The sequence below is a fragment of the Oryzias latipes genome, chromosome 19, assembly GCF_002234675.1.
Source record: "Oryzias latipes chromosome 19, ASM223467v1".
Taxonomy (NCBI): Eukaryota; Metazoa; Chordata; class Actinopteri; order Beloniformes; family Adrianichthyidae; genus Oryzias; species Oryzias latipes.
This window is the reverse complement of record NC_019877.2, coordinates 14193968-14214584: the sequence shown is the minus strand read 5'-3', so window position 1 is coordinate 14214584 and position 20617 is coordinate 14193968. Positions and strand designations below refer to the sequence as shown.

Sequence of the window (20617 nt, the reverse complement as noted above, 5' to 3'; positions counted from 1 at the left end):
GTGAACGTCAGCTGACCCGGCTGAGTGCTGGAAAGGGTCCCGTTCCCCTGGGACTTCACTGAAGTGTTGAAGCGGAAGAGGCCGCGAGTTGGGTTGTTCTATTGGGAGCTCCAGTTTTCCAGTTAGAAATAGATTTGTAAAATGTGGGTGTTGTCAAAAAGTCTCTAGAAACCCCCTTCCTCAGTAAAAATCCCCGTCAGCCTCCAACTTTCTTCCCACTGATGGAATCACTGTTTGCTTCCATGTCTTCTCCTTCCCGCTACCTGAAATCGGCTTAACTTGCATCACTTTGAGGGAACGTCACTCCAGTTCTGTCAGGCTGCACACACACAAGTTTTATGTTGATGTGCTCAGTGCCCGGAGACCTCCTCCACCTCCGCACAGCTGTCAGCCACCTGCTGTTGGAGCCGCTTTGCTCCAGGAAGACATTTCAGATCACTTAGCTTGCATTTAACACCATTCGAAGTTTGGGGAGCGCGAGTCCTGCTTTTCAAGGAGCCATTTGGCAGACAGCTGTACTTTTTCTTGTAAATGTTTTAAAATCATCTTTTTAAAATAGCTTCACAACATGTGACACTATTTTCTGAACTTCCAGGTCTCTGTTTCTCCTAAGTTCCGTTCATTCAGGAAAGCAGTCTTGCTAAGTTTTGACAATTTTTGGTCATATTTTTGCCATTTCTGCTATTATGTCAAAAAGATGCTGAAAACGCAGCACAGTGAAGCCAAGAATAAAAACTTTCACATTCAGCCTCTGTTTTACATCATCTACTCTTATACACTAACTCGAGAAAACAACATTTTGCATCTTTGCATCAATTGTTTCGTATCAAACAACGTCGGGTAGAAGTCCAGCCGTCCTTGGGAGATGTTTGATTTTTGCGTCTTTGAATGCACCGCTTTCTGTTCCCGTTTTCAGATGGCTTTCTAATAGGCCATTAACGTGTCACTATGTGTTTATCTCACATCTGTGCCTTTATCCTCCACTTGCTTTCATCATACTGCTGATGGGACTTGAGGGAGTAGAAATGCCCCCCGGGTCATTTCTGACCCAGGTCATTAGTGCTTCTTCACGCTCCCTTTGTTCAATAGAAATGTGTTTGTACGGGTGCTCATCCATGCCTCTTCCTCTATTCATGCTTTTTTAAATTTTTTATTTTTTTATTCACACACTGATTTACCGAACTTTGAATATGTCATCTTGTATAATGCATTATAAAATCATTTAGAACAAAACACAAAATGCGTAAATAAATACACAAACAGAAAAAACAATATTCAAAAAAATTAAATTGTAATATTTGTCTTCGTTTAAATTCTGATTAAATGTTGTAAAATAAGAGGTTTTTTTTTTTTTACTGCCTTTTGGCTTAAAGAAGCATACAAAAGGTGTCAAACATGGTAGTTTTTCCTGGACTTTGGACCAGAACACACAACATGAGACTAGCATGACATCAAAACACAAAAAAAGCTCTTTGGATCCATCTTAAAGCCTGTTTGCACACAATTTACCACAGTGAGAGGCTGAGATTCCAAACCTATTGATCGTTTTCCAGCGATCCAGTGTTGTCTTCTGCAACATTCCTGCTTCTTTTTTAGAAGGAAAAAAAAAAAGCCTCATCAACTTTAACAGTAGCAGCAACCATAAACAATTCAAAGTCCCACTCCCATTGTCTTTTGAGCAATTACTAGGCAGTTTTTAGCCAGAATCCAAATGCTTTTCTCTGACATAGTTTCTGCAGAGCGCAGTAGTTCATTAGAAGTGGGTGCAGAGCAACCCAGTCCCCTGTTTCCCTCCCCATTGCTGAGAGCGCCCCCCCCCCCCCCATGCGCTTGCCTGCTAGCTTACAGCTCTTCACACTCCGAAGCTAACATCATCTGTGCAACAAAAATGTGGAGCAATATTGGAGCTATCGGACAAGGAAAACAAAGACCTACATGGATCTAGTCAAACGGAGGCTTCTGAATGGAGTGGACTCGCCCAGTGTTATTGTCTACATCACAAATACGCTGTGTTTCAAACTGCATTTTTTACATCAGCTACCGAGTCCTTTGAATAAAGAAAAACTTGGAAATACAATCTTAAACCTAGTTTATATATATATATATATATATATATATATATATATATATATATATAAATAAAAAAATGCCACAAGAACATGTTATAAACACCAAAAACCAGATTTTTATCAGTCGGTCTTCAGAACGTCAATTTTTCGGGCAGGATGCAAAAACCTTTTTTTTTTTATGAATCTCTCACTCATGACCTCACTGATTGTTATAGATAAAGATGATATTCTCCACTTGATTTAGATTTTTATTTATTGAAACTGAGGCCATCGCAATGCCTTAGAAAAGCTCCAACCATCCAATTGGATCACTCCAACCATCCAGGTTTAGCATGAATAATTTAGACGGCTCAGAGTTCCGTAGAAACATCTTTGTTTAGTTTTCAGCTTTTCTCTGTTCATCTGTGTCATTCATGAAATGACCATATCAGTCCTCCTGGAGGGCACAGAAAAGAGGATTCGTCTCACCCTGCACTTGAGATCATAGACTCAGCGTTGGGGTAAAACTGCAGAATTGTAGGCAAAGTCATCCACAGAGGAGAAATTGCATTGGAGAAACTGGGCTGAAAAATGCGTCTCCTCACATCAGGGACACACTGGGAACTTTTTCGACATTCCTTTACCTATTGTACCGCAGTTTGGCCTTTTTCTTGCTCGAAGTGTTACACGCATGTCCTCATCGTTTAGGCTCGCCAGATCTCAGTCTTTATGCTCGGCTAGATCTTCCTTCCTGTTGCCTCAAACTTCCTGCCCCTCTGAACCCCTACAAGGGCTCTAAACAGCAGACAAAAGGCAGCACAGCCTCCTGAATTAGCAGCAAGCAAAAAAATAAAAGGGTGATAATATACTCTGCCTTTCATGAGGAAGGGCTAAGACTTGAGATTTAGGCAGCAGTTAAGGTGGCATACATAAATTGACCAGAAAGAGAGCAAGCACATTCTGGTTTGTAAAAGATAAGTGGAGTTTTGAGCTTAATGGATGGTTGGAGTACTTGGTGCGGGATCCAGTTTGCGGTGTCCCTGCCTGCGCACACTCTCTCTATGTGTCTTTTCTCTGAGTGCTACATAATTTACAAACCATTATTTTTGCACCCGGTGACAGAAAGAAAAAGAAGACTAAAGTAGGAGGGAGAGAAAAAGTATTGTTGCACAGTTTCCTTCAACGCCAGGGTTCAGTTTTTCTCCAAAAGTGAACACCTTCATGAAGTTCTTCATGTTGTAACAAGCTATAAAAAACTAACTCTTTACAGAAATAAAGGCTCAGCTACTGTATTTTCCACACTATAAGCCACACCTTAAAGCCTTTTTTTTTTTTTTTCATAAAACGACTTTATAATCCGGACCACTTTATGGATTCATTCTGCTGCAAACGAGTTTGGGCGTTTTTTGTAAATATGCTAAAGGGGCTAATGTGTAGCGTTCTGGAACTGTGGTTTTATTTATTATGTATTAGTAAAAAGATTGGGAGTTGGCTTAGTCGTGATAACATTTGTTTTTGCTGTTTTAGTCTGTTTTTCATATGTTGCAAACAAGGGAGTGAAGCTACGTTCACACCGTCCTCGGCAATGCATGTTCAGTGTCCACTGTCAATGAAAAGTCTATGGAAATGTGCTTTAACCTGCATTTCGGGCTTCCGCGTTCATGCGTAACTACGCAATTTTGTACGATTCAGGCTCTACATACAAAGCATGCTGCTATTGAACCGAGGGTTGAACGTTGATGTTTAGATTGTTTCCCTTTCAATTCATGGAGGTACCAATATTTGAAAATTGATCATGGAGTAGAGATTAATAATTTTACCGAGTCTTTCACATCTCTGAATGATAGAAAAAGCCTGGAGAAAAATTTGTGAGATTTGAACTGTTTCGCACAAAGCCTCTTCATACTGTAGGTGACGGACATTTGGACCATGCGCGATCAGGTAGCCACAGTCGGGTATGAGCACCTTATGCTTAATGTGCCTTCTCTGTGTAAGTAGCATTACAGGTTTTGTGAATACGCTAACGTTTTTATCGTGGCTAACATGTTGCGTCTTACAAACAAGTTCTAGAGTTACTGTAAAAGCAGTTAACATTCACGCAACAGGGTTGGCCAGTTTCTAAGGTAAGTCAATGTACAGATGGGATCAGAGGTCCTACAGCACGTTTTAGGCATCACTGCGCGACATGAACAACATTTTGGGTGGGTTACCCCACGCAAAGCTAGATAATCTATATTTATATAATTTCAACTGTTTTTATTATCTTGGTTATGAAAGATTTTAAACCTTTAGACAGTAGATTGCAATTTTAGCCTAAACTCTCCTATTTTCCTCACTGTTTTCCCCCACAATGCCAGACGGGTCCCTCTGGTCAGTGGTCACAAGATAGAGGCGAGGCAGTTAAAGGGAGTCCGTCACATGCTGCTGGAATCAAACAGGCTGTAGTCATTTGCTCTTTTACTCCTCTCCCTTCTCTCTCCTCCACAAAGCCACAGAGTAAATTTCCCAAAAGGCTTAGCTCTTGTGGTATCAGCAGAAATCCTTTTTTTTTCTTTCTATTTTCTTTGGTCAAATAATTAGAGACCCCCCCCCCCTCCCCATGACAGTCATACTGTCCAGCTTCGCCCCACAAATGTGTCCCACTGGCTGCCTTCACCTCAGTCGCACCCAATTTATGCCAATTCTTGTTTTTCAGAACATCCACCCTCTCCAATCTGCCTCCTTGTTTCACCTTTGCCATCTGAATGCAGAACCGATATTTCCTTCATCTGTTTTAAAGATACTTTATGGCTCAAAATAAAAAAATATATATATTTTTCTAGCAATTTCTTAACTTCTGACCTTTTTTCTTGTAAAGATTAATTTTTCATTCTAATTAATCATCTTTTTGCTACGTTTTATGATGCAATACCATACAATATGGTTTCCTAATTTCTGTATAATTTCTATATAATTATATAATAATATTTAATTATAATAATAAATATTTAAAAGTGGGGCATGGAGACTTAAAATAAGGATTTTTTAAAGTGTTTATGATTTTCTTTACTAAATACAATTTAAGACTGGTTGATGCATTGCAGAGTGGGGGGGAAGGGGGGGGGGGCTGCATTGCTGGCCAGAATTAGTCAAAAACTTGTTAAAATCAAAATGACTAGTATTTTGTGTCCTATCTTGCATTTCTAAACTGTAGCTCCAGCATATGTTGGTAAAAGGATGCTGACGTTGGAGCTACCAGAAAAGAGGCCTAGAAGACCAAAGAGGAGGTTCATGGATGTAGTGAATGAGAACATGGTTAGATAACACAATAAATACTTATTGCTGTGAGTTAAAAAGTTTTGATCCTTACTACACTGTAAGATCCCACTATATTAAATCACTATATTTTAAATCTTTTTATCTTCTACTGAAATTGAAATTTTTGAATTCTTGAATAACATTACAATCATTCTTTTTGACTAAAGCCCCATGAATTTGTAAAAAAAAGGATTATCTGCTCCTTTTTATTCATCAGAAGCCCATGAAAGACGTATAATGGAAAATTAGGCATGGTGGGCCTTCAAGGCCTTCTCTGAAGGCCTAACAAAATATCTAAATCATGTGTTAATTATATTTTGTGCATGCATACTCATTAAATCATTCCAAATGGCCTGTCCACTCCCTTTTATTGTGTTTATGATGGTTGTGCTGCTTTCAGACAGACATATTTTCATATTGGAGCATTTAACCAATCACATTTTTAGCTGTCCTTTGTTGCCAGGCAGGGTCAGAGCTAAAGAGGCCTTCACCATCAGTTCTGAAGGCCTCTAATGCGAAATCCATGTCGGCAATGACTTTCATTTCCTTCAACCAATCAGATTTTGAGTTGGTATCAGCAGGGTCTTCTAGCAGGCTTAGGCAACATCACATTATTTAGACCTTCTGATTGGACAGAAGTTTCAGGAAGTCCCATGCAGCCTTGTCCAGTTTGACACAGAGCCACGGAGCCCTTTTTGATCCATCTCGGTTAAAAACAGAGCTGACTGTAATATACTCCATGCATGATTCCTTCATTAGAAAAATCTGAGCGAATCATGAAGCAGCTACACAGATTTGTGTGTTTGGCGCTGTCTGCCGAGCGGACATTTTCGGCTCTCCAGCGAATTAAAACCTACGCAGAAACACAACTGAAAAGACTCGGCTCTCAGCACTGGCCTTCATTGCATAGAAAAAGACTTCTTGACGAAACTGAAGGGCGATAATCTACATGACAGGGTGATCAAACTGCTTTCGAGGAGTGAGGAAGATGCATTTTGTCTTCAAAAAATCAAATTTTTTGATAAGTGAAATGATAAATACCATAAATAATATTCCAAATTTCTGTGGTTATTTTCAATGTTTTTTACTGGCTGTAGTTGCACAACGATATTTGTTTATTCAGTTTAGTTAGAGGTATTTATTGTGGGTACAGGAACTTTCAGTATGTAATGCAAAGCTTGTTTCTGCATCGTCAAATGGTTAATGAAGGGTTAAGCGATTCACATATAGCACTACTGATTTTTTTTTTTGTACTGGGCTAATTTAAATCATTTTTCCTATTCATGAATAAAAAAAATGTAAAAAATTGCCTACTAGGACTGCACAATATACCGCAAAATTATCGTTATCGCGACATTAAGCTGTGCAATATGCATACCGCAAAAGACGGCAAAAATCGCAATAAATGGTTACCTTAAATGTGCTAAAACAATCTCATGGGAGCTTGAAATATTGAACAAATGAAATAAATCCCTTTATGCATTTAACCAATCGGAAGGACCCGTTTACGTTGTTGATCAATCAGATCAGCCCTTTTATGTTTGATGTTTGCCTCCTACGTCGACGAGGGTCATTTGGAGTATAATTTTTAAACTGTTGCAGTGAAATGGAAATGATGTTTTTGGTTGTTTTGCTGTTTGTTTATATACCGCAAATTATATCGTTATCGCAATATTAATCACCAATATTGCATATCGCGAGTTTTCCTCATATCGTGCAGCCCTATTGCCAACGTTAATATATAGCCCATGAAAAATTGATAAAATATGAAGAAAATATTCTCTAATTTTATATATCTTCTAATAAACATGGGTAGCAGCTAGCAAAATTTAGCCATTCTATTTTACTTTATTTTTTAATTTGTAATTTTTTTTTTTTTTTTAAAGATCAATTCAAAATTTCCTGGCAACTTGTTTTATATTGTGTTTTAGCAAATTTTAGACATTTATTTTGACACATTTGAGTTGATTCTGTTCAAACATCATTCATTTACACCACAATAAAACAATCAGATCACAATGTGTTTGGCTGGATTTGACCAAATTCATATTTATTTTTGCTTCTTGCACAACAAACACATTTTAGTTTCGTCTTTGTGCCTCAGATCCATCTTCTTTTTTGCTAGCTTGTTTTTATATTTCAAATCCCCCCCCCCCATCTTTTTAAAATTTAATGCAACATTTTTGATCAAAAAAAGACCAAAGACGAAATAGACTTTGAGTTGTGTTCAGTGAAAAAAAAAGATTTCAATCAGATATGATAGATTAGCCACCGTGTATTAAACTGAATCTTACGACTTAAGTGAACCTTTATTTTATGAAGGCCAAGGATCATCAGACACAGGAGCTTTTGTACTTTATTTGATCCATTTTAGAGGATTCATGTTTATGCTAAATGAACCTTTTGCTCTGCTTGCTCTTCCGTTTAGTCTCTCATATTCCTGGGCTGCGTGGCGGCTGCTGGACTCGGTCTCAACCTTCTCTGCTTGGCCGTCTACCTTAGCTGTTTATGTTGCTGCCGCAAGGATGAAGAAGAGGAGACCAAAAAGCCTAACTCCTGCTGCGTCACCTGGTCGGCTGTCGCTGCCGGTCTCATAACATGGTGAGAAGACGAGCTGATATGACATGCTGTCACTTTTGTGCAGGAGCACTCCTTTTTTTACTCCTTTTTTTACTGTTGTCTGATCTCTCTGCGTTCTTGTTGCATCCTGGGAAGTGACACGATTTCCTTTATTCCCTCTCCGGATTGCTATAATTGTAATATCTATACTCCTTTGCCTGCTAGTATGTAGAGTATAATGTTGTAGGATTTTGTCAGCAGCAGAAAAAACCTGTGTATGATACATATTGAGCGTTTTCTGGAAAATGAAACATTTCTATTGTGACCTGTGGGAGCAAAGTAAGAACAAAAGTGCACATTTATTAGCTACACCCCCTTCAGCTTTCAGAGGGGTGCAGGTGGTTGCAGGTTATCCATGAAATCAATTCATAAGAGGATTTCGGGGCGAGCATCAAAGTGCACCAGAAGATTGCCCGTCAATCACAAATAAAAACACACAACTGTGTACGTGCACACTTAAAAAGAAGCCGTATCATTTTCTATGTGATATTAAATCATTTCTATCCACTTGTCTATTTCTGTATTACCATATTCTTTTTATTCGGGGCAGATGGCATTGATGGGGTTCAGTGTGAAATGTTACATCCCAGGAGGTTGCCAGCTCATCAGAGGGTCACGGAGAAACAGGCGCTCTCATAAAAAACAAAACAGAAAATCATCTTTGGACAGACTCATAAAAAACTGTCTATAAGTTGACATTTTCTTTGTGACATTTATATATGGAGATACTATTTTAAAAATATTGTTTTTATTTGTTGCCTCCATTTTTTCTGTTATGTAATCTGGATATTTATATTATCTGAAAACTTTTATTTTGATTTTATTTTTAGTCATTTTTTTTTTACTTTGATGAATAGATTTTTTAGTTTTCTGTATTTTTATTAAAATAAACTAAAAAGAATATCACACTGGCTGTAGTTAGTGATGCATTGATTTAGTGTCAGCGTTTTTTTTTTAAGTCGTGGCACAATTTCATATGAAAAACGCGACCTCTACAGCTTGTAATAGTTGCATAAAAAGCAGGAAGTGATGCAACAAAGAGCGGTCTGACATCAACAGAAAATGACCTTTTAAAGTAACGGATGGCGTGTTTTGCTCCCCACAAAGTACATTATTGAATTTGTCACCAGTGCGGCGAAGACTCAGTCATTTGACGAGTCATGTGGGCGTCGCTCAATAGCAAATATTAGATTAGGACTTGATCTTTCTTTCAATGCTGAACACACAGCGAGTATAAGTCTTGGAAGACCGCAGCATTTTCCCGTAATCCTTGCTCTGTAAATGACATTTTCAAGTGGGTGTAATTTAAAAAATGTAAGAAGGTTTGCCTCGACTTCTTGCAAACATGACTGCTGTTTGCTTTTAATATAGTAGTGCTTAAAGTCTTAGTCAAATACACCCATGATTTACCGGTAAACAAGTGCTGGGGGTTTTTAGGGTCATATGGCCTCCTTAACCCTTGTGCTATCTTAAATGACCCCACCCTTACATTGACGTGTTCTCCCTACCAAAGGTGGATAAAGGTGGAAAGATTTCATGTAATCCATGGACACCAGTGAAGGTCACAAATCATTGAAGAAAAAAGGTTCAGAGCACTGTCTAGTGGGTCTAGATGACCCAACTCCCAATGGTAAAGTGCCTAAGATAGCACAAGGGTTACAAGGGGTTATAAAAATGATAGATGCTAGGGCTGTGCGTTTTGAGGAAAACTTGCGATATTAGTGATCAATATTGCGATGACGATGTAACTGACGATACATGAATAAATAGCAAAAAAACCAAAAACATCATTTCCATTTCACTGCAACAGTTTAATTTAAACAAGAGTCAACATACCTTAAATTATATTCCAAATGACCCTCGTCTTCATAGGAGGCGAGCATGTAACAGAACAGAGCTCCATCCGATTGGTCAACAACGTGAAGGCGTCCATCCAATTGATCAAATGCATAAATGGACTTATTTGATTCTTTAAATACTTCAAGCTGCCATAAAATTGTTTTAGCACATTTAAAGTAACCATTTATTGCAATCTTCGCCGTCTTTTGCGACATGCGTATTGCACAGCTTGATATCGCAATAACGATGAAGTTGTGATTTATTGTGCCGGCTTAGACTGTACCATTGTGCCTGTGGTTGATGTTTGGTGAAGTATTTGTAAGACTGATGTACCGGTAAGGTACATGCACTTTTGACGTCCAGGTGATGCTGTCCTATGGTTCCCTACACTCTAGTCCAGGGGTGGGCAAACCTTTTGACTCAGGGGCCACAAAGAATTCTAAAATTTGACAGAAGGGCGGGACCAGGAGCAGACGCAGGAAGTGTTTTTGGTGATCCACCTCATAAGAGAAAGAAATAACATGGAATCTGGCAGAAACCCATTTTGATTGGATGAATGCACATTTTAAAACAAAACATTTTGGCGTTTTTCTTTCAAAATTGGGACTTTAGTACCAACTGTATCAATGGGTTGGTGTCCCTCGGTGAAAAACACAAACTTGGCAAAATGCTGCGTTCATGTGGTGTTGAAATGATCGGGAAAATTTGTCATCCAACTTAAAAAACAGTCATCAAAGCATCAACTATTCCAATGAATGCAGACTAACTTTCTGCACCTAAACAAAAGTTAGTGTATTTGTAGTTCACCATCAAGGGAGAGACCAAAATCACAAGGAAAAAAAAACATTAATAAGGATTATGAATATCTTTTTTTCTCAGTTTGGCGAGCCGTTGTTTTCTCACCCTTGCTTTAGTCATTGGTAAAGTGCAAGGACTGGTTTCATGCTGATTACGCAAATGACACACGCATGAGCAGCCCATACACACTACGTATTACCAAACGTCATCTTTAAAAAATCATCTTTCAGTAGATTCTTTATGTTATCTGCTTTTTTTGAACTAAAAGCATCTGTGTGACTGTTCACTTTTCCAACACTGGCTGGAAAAAACAACCCAAATCATGCAACGCTTTGCTTGCTGTCACAGATGTATTCAGCTGTTTCCTGCGCACCAGCCTTCATTTCGTTACATTGAATTATTTATGTGTTGTTACTTAAAATGGAGATGCGACTGTCCTGTCCTCATTAAAGATGCAGATTTTTTTTTTTAAATCAATATTAAAAGAGCAAAAGCGTGCTTTAAAGCACCAGATTTCAGGAAAGCATATAGACTGTGGGCACTGTTGAGTGAGGTGATGCAGAGTATAAATCTCTGCTCATTTGTCATTTGGCTCTGCCAGCTCGGCTTAGATGCTCTTGAATACCCAAGAGTTAGGTTCTTGGGCAGAGAATTAAATTTTAAGCACATTTGAGGAACATTCCTAAATAATTACAAAGCATGTCTCAGCAGTTTTGATTTTTTTGGGGGGGTCATATAAGACAACAAGGACTAAAGAAAGTAGTTTATCTCTAGCAATGAGGTTTTTTTTTTAAGTTAGTTCCAAGGTTACTAATGTAAAAATATTATCTGATTAAAACATAATTTAAGATGTTGGGACTTAGCATTTTTTCAACGTTTTGACTTTTTTTTCCCCCCCAATCTCTTGTGCAACTGCAAAGCAATGCTACTGTTCTGTATTTATGACGAATGACAAAAGAAAGCTACCTTCAAACCCTTTAAGGCTGAAATAATGGCATTTAGCTCATGAATTTTGTAAACCTCCTTGTTGAATAAACAGAGGCACTTCGTCAAATCCAAATTCGATGCGTGCAGACATGAGTTTGACCGCTGTCGTGCTAAGGCGCCATTTCAACAAAAGCAATTTGATTTGAATAGATTAGTGAGTTACGACTTTGGGTGTAACAATTCCCTTTAACAACGATTTAATATGAATCAAAATCGTTGTTAAAATGATGATTCGAGGTATATCATAATTTGTGGTTGCTGATTGGTAGGTGACTTTATTAATCCCACAATGGGGAAATTTCATTTATCTGTGGCAGCAAAAACGACATTCAGAAACAATCTATATAATGTAACATCCAAAAAGGACATCAAAAATTACACTTATTTTAAATTATTAAAAATTAGTATTAAAATTATTATGAAAATTATTATCAAAAATGAGATTAATATTAAATAAATAAATAAATAAATATAAAATAAATAATAAATACAGCTGCAAAAGTGTAAAAAACATGTGGTCAACTGCAAAACATGTGATCAACTGTAAAAAACATGTAAAAAAAAAACAAAAAACCATACGATATACGATTATAGGATATGATATGATTCATAGTGGATATTGGTTCATTTTGAACGATCCGATTCACGGTCCTAAAATGGATCCAGGACATCTTTAGCCAAAAATTCATCCAGAGATAAATTCCTTGGTACTGAACAGTGCAGGTGACGTTTTCCAGATTCCTGGTATTGATGGCAATATGATCAAGTGTAAATTAAATGTATACAAACAAGAATTGACTGTAAATAAATTCACGTCTTAGTTTCATACAGTTCAGTCTATTGATGTTTTTCCACATCAGAATAATCCAGTCTACTACACTGTATGGTCACTCTGGTTTACATGATAGGAAAATAAACCTACCGTGCCTCAATCCAAATGGTATTTTTCAATATTGATATATAATCAATGTATTTCATTTTGAAATGATTTTAGAATGCTTAAATCGTTGGATTAAAAATCAATTCATCGATTAAAGCTGATTGTTACATCCTGTAATGACAGACCTTTACTTTAGGGGTGGGATGTCTCTTAAAACCTAAAAACTTTAGTTTTAAAGCGTGAAGTGTCTGTCTACAATGTGTACTTTACAGCGAGAAGTCAAATTTAAACTTTCAAATTTAAACTTTGCTAGAACCATATATGGTAAATGTTTAGGTTTCTACCTTAAGCTACTTCCAACCAGTGTTGATGACACATTTTCACACCTTGGTGATTTTTCTGAGTTTTTAAGATGCTAGTGACTTCATTTACAGCTGTGGAGATAAAAAAAAATTCCTATGTTGTTTTTAACCTTTGAAACTCTGATGCCATCACTAACAGTAAAGATGTCCTTCCTAGATAACATGCAGTCAAATTCAGAAGGAACGAAGATGGAAATTAAAAGACAAAACAAAGGAAGCAGGAAATAGAAAGTGAGCTTTTCATATTTTGAACTCGAGTGTCCTGTTTGCTAATTTGTGGCTGTTGTCTTCATACCTCTGCTTCCTTGGTTTTCTGTTTGTACGCCTTGCTGTATCATATGATATGTAACTGGAGGGGGTTCTGTTTATCGAGATACAAATTATTCAGTTTAGATGTATTCATGCAGGAAAAGAAAGGGAAAATTCTAGTTTCAGCAAATATGAATGGATTTTCTCTAGAACATTTTCATGTGAAAATGAATATAATGAGGAGTTGGTTAATTATAAAAAAGAAAAACCCATAATGCTTAAACCAGAACTGAACTTGTGTTTTTAACTCCTAGTTTGTTGTTTGTCAAATAAAAATTTCATTTAACCCTGCAAAGTCCATTACATCAAATAATTGACAGAAATTTCTTTTTTTTGTGTGGAATTAAGATGTTTTTTTGATGAAATCCACAAATAACATTTGCAAGATAATTTTTTTACAAGATATAGGTGGAACCTTTTATGAGACGGTGAGTGATTTTTAGGTCTTTGCTTGAAAGATTTTGTCAAAGATACAGCAAATATTTGAGTGTTAGGGAAAAAAACAACATTTTTTACCCACTGTTTCAAATTTGAAGTTGCAAAAATGCCATTTGCAGAGAAATAGATCCATGCACGTCTTTGTTTTCCTCGTCTGAGTGGACATCTGGCTCAAAACTGTACGGTTGGAGAGCTTCAATATTGATCGTCATTTTTATTGGCGGTAATGTTAGGTTTGGGGGTGTGAGGGGCTATAAGCGGGACAGTGTGTAAACAGAAAGCTCTCAGCAATGATGAAGGGAAGGGAGGGCGGGGTTGCTCCGCTCCAATAGTCTTCCGAGAGGTGAATGAATTTATTATGAACTACTGCCACTCTGCAGCCAGAAACAATGTCCTGGAAAATGACCGTTTATTTTTATTTTTATTTTGGCTATAAATGGGATAATCATAATGAAAAGACCACTGGGCACACTATTAAAGTGATCAAAAGATGATCAGAGTGGGATTTTAACGTATAGTTTTAGTTTAAAGTCAAATAAGAGATGCTGAAAATGAAAAACCTTTCATCTTGTCTTAAAATGTACTGCTGCATTTTTAGGAGAACTCTCACAAATCAAAGCAACTTAAATTAAAAAAATATTAACAAAATATCATGCTTTTTAGTCTTCTTAATGACAGCATTTGTTTTGTTTTGTTATTCTGCTCCACCCCCACACAGATGAAACCACCACAGTTTACAGCCTTTAACTGAACACTCCACCAGGCACAGTGGACTGGATCCACATCCCAATTAGGCTGGTTCCTGCTTCCTGGTGGAACTGACCTGACCCACCTTTGGACTTCATCTGGAGAGCCTTTCCAAATGGGATATTTTAGGAAACCCTTATTTATAGTCAGAACTTCAATGGGCCTCATCAAAACAAAAGTTCTGGCACAGAGAGCCCACTCTGAGGAAAAAAATGGATGTACTCAATATCTACACCGACTTTCTTCTCTTTAACTTATTGCTCCTTAACTCAATGATCTACCCCTGATAACCTATTTCATTAAAGTAGGAACTGCTTGTTAATAAAAGTTAAGCTGCTTACAAATCCCATCACGTGGGAGTGCAGTTCTGCGGCACTTAAGAAGCTTTGCGGCACTATGTGGGTTTTCTGTTTGTGTTAACAATACAGCTGATCAGCATAAATCCTCGTGTGGCTGCTCATGAAAAAAAAAGGTTAACATTCTTGCAGATATATTCTAAAATCAGGCAATTCCTCCCATGCTGCTTGCAGAGGAATACCAACACAGGCATCTGCTTTTCGAAGGACCAGTTCGATAACTGAATTTCATTCAGATTTAAGAATTGTTTTTTTGTTTTAAAAAACTATATGTCAAGCTTAGTTGATAATTATGTCGCGATGATCACAAATCTGCTGCTTTGAGGTGAAATACACTGCACAAACTAGGATTTAAAAAAAAAAGGCACTACATGCTCTCTAGTCGTGCATTCTGCACATGTTCATAATCATGACCTATATCAGCTTGAATAACAATGTTTCACTGGAAAATATCTTAAAACTTGTACGATTATTTGCCATTTTCTGTGTGTTTTTTTATAAATTACTACGGGTTTGGAAGCATGTTTTTCTGTTGTCATTTTCATCAAAGGCTCACCTGCTTCTTCATTTTTTTCTCCTTTTTAAAAAAAAAATCTCTTTTCAGTGTTGCTGTGGGTGTGGGTTTCTATGGCAACAGTGAGACCAACGATGGAGTCTACCAGTTGACCTACTCTGTTTACAATGCCAATCACTCTTTGGGCGGCGTGGACAGTCTGGTTTGTACGCTTCATTGTTTTCCTGTGAATTGTTGAAATGTCTCACATTCCTGTTGATGGGGATTTAATGAATTCTGCTAAAAATACATCCGAATTATTCAGTCTGATTTGCGCTCTTCAATAATACATGCAGAGTGTAACCCACCCAGCAGGATACCAGCAACGCGGCGTAAAAAGCTTTGAATTTCTGGCCTCGATACACTCACACACGCTCAAGACAGCAGGAAAGCCCAAAGGACATAGTTTGGCATGCCTTTAAATGTTTTTTCATGGTCTTTAAATAACTTTTTTTTACAACCACATACAAATTGAGAGGATCTGAACACACAAAAAGGTTGCTTTCCAGAGATTTGCAGAACTTTCACCCTTAGTTCATCCCACTTTTGCCCAGTTGCTGTGCATAAACTTTTCTCAATGTTGCAAAGCTGTAAAGCCAATTGGATAAGAGACATGTGGGAAGTTATCTTTTCATACAGTGTACCAGGTAGTTACCACAGCTGCTCAACAGAGTTCATTTATAAGCTCAATTGAATGGGGCGTCACAAGTCAGGTAAAGCGGTCAACATCTGATTGGTGGATCACAGAATCCTGCCTTGCTTTCCTATGTGTCAAAGCCTCCTCAGGCAAGACACTGACACCTTCAGTGCTCCTTGTGGTTGAGGTTGGCGCCAGTGTAATTCTACGTTCACACCGGGCTTTTGGACCCCATGTTCAAAACCGGCGGTAATTAAACGCATACTGAACGTTAAACCAGTTGAACTTAGACCAGTCAGGAATTTGGCAGTGACATCTGGGTAGTGTCCTTTTCAAAACACAGCAATGCCAACCATTTGTAAATTAATCATGAATGATAACATAAATAATTGCAGTTAGTGTCCAGCAGAATCATACGATGCCAAGTTTTTCATTTTTTGGAATAGAGCTTTGTAATAAAAAGATTGGAGTAAGATTTGCGAGATTTGCACTGCTTCAACATTTAACAAAAAGCCTCTTCCAACTGTAAGTACATGCGCTAGTATCGGGTAGCGACAGGCCTGTGTCAAAGCTGTATGCTAAAAGTTTAACGAAAAATTCGTTCTTGAATGCACCACACATGCTCTGTGTGTAAGTAACTTGAGACAGCGTAGCGACCATCAGTATGTGAAAGTGTGTGTGCAAGGGTAGAAGGTAGAAGTCCTGCGCAATATAAATAACTGCTGTGGTGAAGACGCCTTCACCTTCCCAAAAGGATACTGTCCAAATGTATTGGTGCTCAGGTGAGCTACCTCAGCTGGTGCAGGTACCATAACCATTCGGCCTGCAATAACCGTTCTGGGTCCTTTCAACTGGGGATAACGTCATACTACGGTAACCCCACTTGGACAAACTACGTAGCGTGGAGATCTGCTCGGGCTTTACATATTTTCACTTCACGTTTCCTTTTGTAACCTAAACTTCTTTTCCCTCATAAGTTGTGTCTGACATTATTCTCAGTCATTTTTATAGAGAGATTTTGCCACAACCCACTTTGTAAAAAGATCTGTGGCTGTTAGAATGAACCTACTGCTCCACACAAGCCAACCGTCTCTCTGAGCAGAGCAGCTGGAGTCTCGTAGCTTAGTGTTCGCCGGCAGGGAAGGTGCGTTGTTATACTGTGCGGTCCGGAGAAGGGTTCGGACCGCAGTCCGTTAGGCTGCAATGCACTTAATAATAATCATAACTATAATAAAATCGCGTTTAGAAGCGTCGGAGCTCTGTTTTTTTTACAACGGACCGCATGATATCTTCTTCTATAGTAGTAGAGTAATTTGTCCAGACCAATCACTATCTGATACATCATTGGACCAACGGACAGCCAATCACATAATGTGACGTCAGCAGTAGTCGAAGGACCCCAAATGGTTGTTGCAGGCCGAATGGTTGTGGGACCTACACCGGACTGTGAAAGCTCCAAGTTTTTTTGGGCATAAGTTGTTGGAATGTTTTGCTGAAAAGGTTCAATTCTTTTTGGCTTGATTTTCTCCCCTCAAAAACGAAAAAGTGTAGTTCTCAGCTAGTATCCGGTGCAGTGAAACAAGCTCAATGTTGGACCAAATGAAAGATTTTTCAAAATGATTATAAAGAAAAATTCGTCCGACCAGGACAGAAACTGCTTGTCAAAGAAAGAAATATAAGTGCTGTATATATTGGTACTTTCATACAATTGATTGATGATTTCCCTAGAAGACTAAATATTAACTAAACATTTTCAAGTAAATTTTAGATTTTTATGTCAACCTTTGAAATGCAGTTACTCACCCTGGTAAAAGAAGAAAGAAGCAGAGACACAAAGACCAGTTTGATCTGATGAGGATTTTTGGACGTTTGTCCTTAAATCCAAGATGTCCAAATTTGCAAATATAGATGCTACTGTTGTTGGGTAACATAAAGAGAGTACCTTAGCACCCAAACCAACACAGTTCCCTCTGTGATGAAGGCTGCAGGGTTCACTTGTCAGAGTGAAGATGAATGGTAATACACAAAAAAAAGAATTGTGTTTTAAGGAATGATGTATGGATTTGTGTTACCAGTTTAGCTTTAGGCCCTTGCTGCTAAACAGTAAGCCAGAAGCATACCATTTGTCTTTTTAGGAATCTGTTTGAGCTTCACCAAAGTCTCCTCAAGGCCCAAACCGATGTTTGAGCTGAAAACAGTTTGTCATAGAAGAACAGGCTGGAAGAGTCAACAGATGCGCGATATGTTGGTTATGTTTGATCATAAAAGACGGTTGTTAGACAAACAGGAAGTGAAAACGCATGTTACGCCGCTCACGTTTGAATTTAGTGCTATATTAATGTCAAAGTAAAAAGTTTTTTCATTAAAAAATGGAAACTTGACAGCAATTATTGATCATAACAGGAATACCAAGTGGCATATATCATAGTCTTGTATCGGATAGTGCAGCTATTTTGAATCATTGTACACTCAACAGCCACTTAGGTACACCTTCCCAGTACCAGGTTGAACCCCTGTTTGCCTTCAGAACTGCCTTAATCCTTGGTGGCATAGATTAAACAAGGATCTGGAAACATTCCTCAAAGAGTTTGGTCCATTTTGACATGATAGCATCGCACAGTTTTGTCGTCTGCACATCCATGATGCTAATCTGCTGTTCCACCACATCCCAGAGCTGATCTGTTGGGTTAAGATCTGGTGACTGTGGAGGCCGTTTGAGTCCACTGAACTCATTGTCATGTTCAAGAATTTTTTAGATTTACTTCTCTTTGGCAAACTTCAGTTATCAGTGTATCCTGATTATAAGCAGGAAAAAAAAAAGTCCACTAGACCATGTTAAAATCTGGGATGTCTTCATGCCTTGCCGGTTATTCCAGAAAAGTGCTTCAGGCAGAGACCCAGGGTCACTAGCTGTTGAAGAGCAGGGATTAAGTCTCCATCTGTGTTAATGGAGATTAATGTTGTGGTGTGAGAGCTACTCAGTGAGGACACTTAATGTGGGCTTGGTAATAACACTTCCCTAAGAGAGTAAAGAGCTGACAGCACTCTTTACTGCAACACAGTTGGGTAGCATGTTAGGCCATGACTAAGGAATGAGGTTAAGAAAACTTAGTTAGCAGCTCTATAAATAACTTGAACAGGAATTCTGGCGCATCTATGTTACCACAGATGAATGATTCATGGAGTTGAAATATATTAAATCTCAGTAAATGTCATTACCCAACACAACCCATTAATTGACCATTTTTTTCTCTTCAAACTCATGTTGATTCTGCGCTACAAGCAGAATCTTGGCTTTACAAGATTTCCCAGATCGATGTTCTTCGATCGTCTTCTATTAATCCTGGAGAACGCCCTCCAACATTCATTTCTCAAAGTTAAATTAGCGAGCAGAGACAAATCATTAACACATAAGTCATCCGAGCGCTCGTCAATGTGTCCCTCTGGGATTTGGGAGCTCGTACAAGCACATAATTAGACGTGGTTGCTTTTCACTTGTGAGTGTGCTTGCTTGTGTGTGAGTCCATTCCACTCTGCCATAGACTGTTAAGGAGTCTACTCCTCGGGCAAAACAAAGAGCCCAGTGTGCCACACGCAGTTCACGGTCTCCCCCCACCTAATCAACCATGAGCCCGGGAGACAAAGGCCTTTGATTGGAGCAATGTGAGGCTGGGTGATTGGCAGAGTCGGGATTGGAATTGGTATTGAAATGATTTGACAATAAAGGCTTCGGCCTTCTTTGGCCCACACAGATGCCTTTTAGCTCAGCCTGGAGGGGTCTCTGAAGGGGGTACCTTCAGCAGACGAGAGAAAAGGAACGAAGTCGGACTCTTTGTCAGCGTCGAAACCTTCATTAGTTACAGTCTGGCATTTATGCTTATTGTGCTTCCATCTGAAACTCATAGAGGCTATAAATTAAAGACAGATGAGTATTTTAGAGGAAAACTGGCTGCTGTAGATGCATTTATTTCTGACATTCTCAAAGTTTGTCACTCTTTTAATAACTATTGTTTGCAGGGGGTTGTTCTGCAAGCTCTTTGGCAAACAACCAGCAAGTGAACCGGGTTGACATTTGGGTCAGTGAGCTGGCCAGAACCCAAGAACGAGTAGGCTTGTTCCCAAATCATATTTGCATATTTTCACGCTAGCGGGACAAGCTTTTTGGTACAGCACAGAGCTATTTGTAACCCCAAGTCTTGAGCAAGTCCTTAATCTGCATGTCAGTGCTGCTTGGAGAGCCTCCCACAGTTAACAGAGAACATTAATCCTTCAAAAAGGCAGTTCAGCAGTGATAAACTCTGACCCACTGTACTGTGCTTCAATACATATGGAGGTTCAGGCCTACTCAATGGACATTCCTTTAAAGAAAACCAACTCGGAACATTAATTTTAAACATCTGAACCAGGTTAGAACTAATGATGTATGCATGCAACATCGTGTCCGTCGCCTCTCTTTTGACACATCACATCAGCTGCATGACGCTTGTCCATAAACGTGTTCATGATCCAGAGGCTCCTGGTGTTTGTGGGAGGAGCTACTTACATGCATTCCTGCATGTAAGCATTGACTGCATATATCATAGACAGTCAGTCAATGCTAGAAGACACTGGTGACATTGAGAGGTTCATTAGGTTCTGTTATTTTGAAGGGTTCTAAAAAAGCATCATTAAACACGTCTCCATGTATAGGTTCATGAGGTCAAAGAGAAACTCTCGCCTTTCAGCGGTACTTCTGTCTCTCTATAAC

General features: G+C 38.5%; 1 protein-coding gene across 2 annotated transcripts in view; it reads left to right on the top strand.

Annotated features, from left to right (window-relative positions):
- ttyh2 (tweety family member 2) overlaps positions 1-20617 on the top strand; it is a 60727-nt gene that overhangs the window by 13462 nt on the left and 26648 nt on the right. For both annotated transcript variants that reach the window (XM_023949258.1, XM_023949259.1), the window contains 2 exons: positions 7774-7946; positions 15285-15396. In XM_023949258.1, the coding sequence (XP_023805026.1) occupies positions 7774-7946; positions 15285-15396 (285 nt within the window). The remainder of the gene's footprint in view (positions 1-7773; positions 7947-15284; positions 15397-20617) is intronic.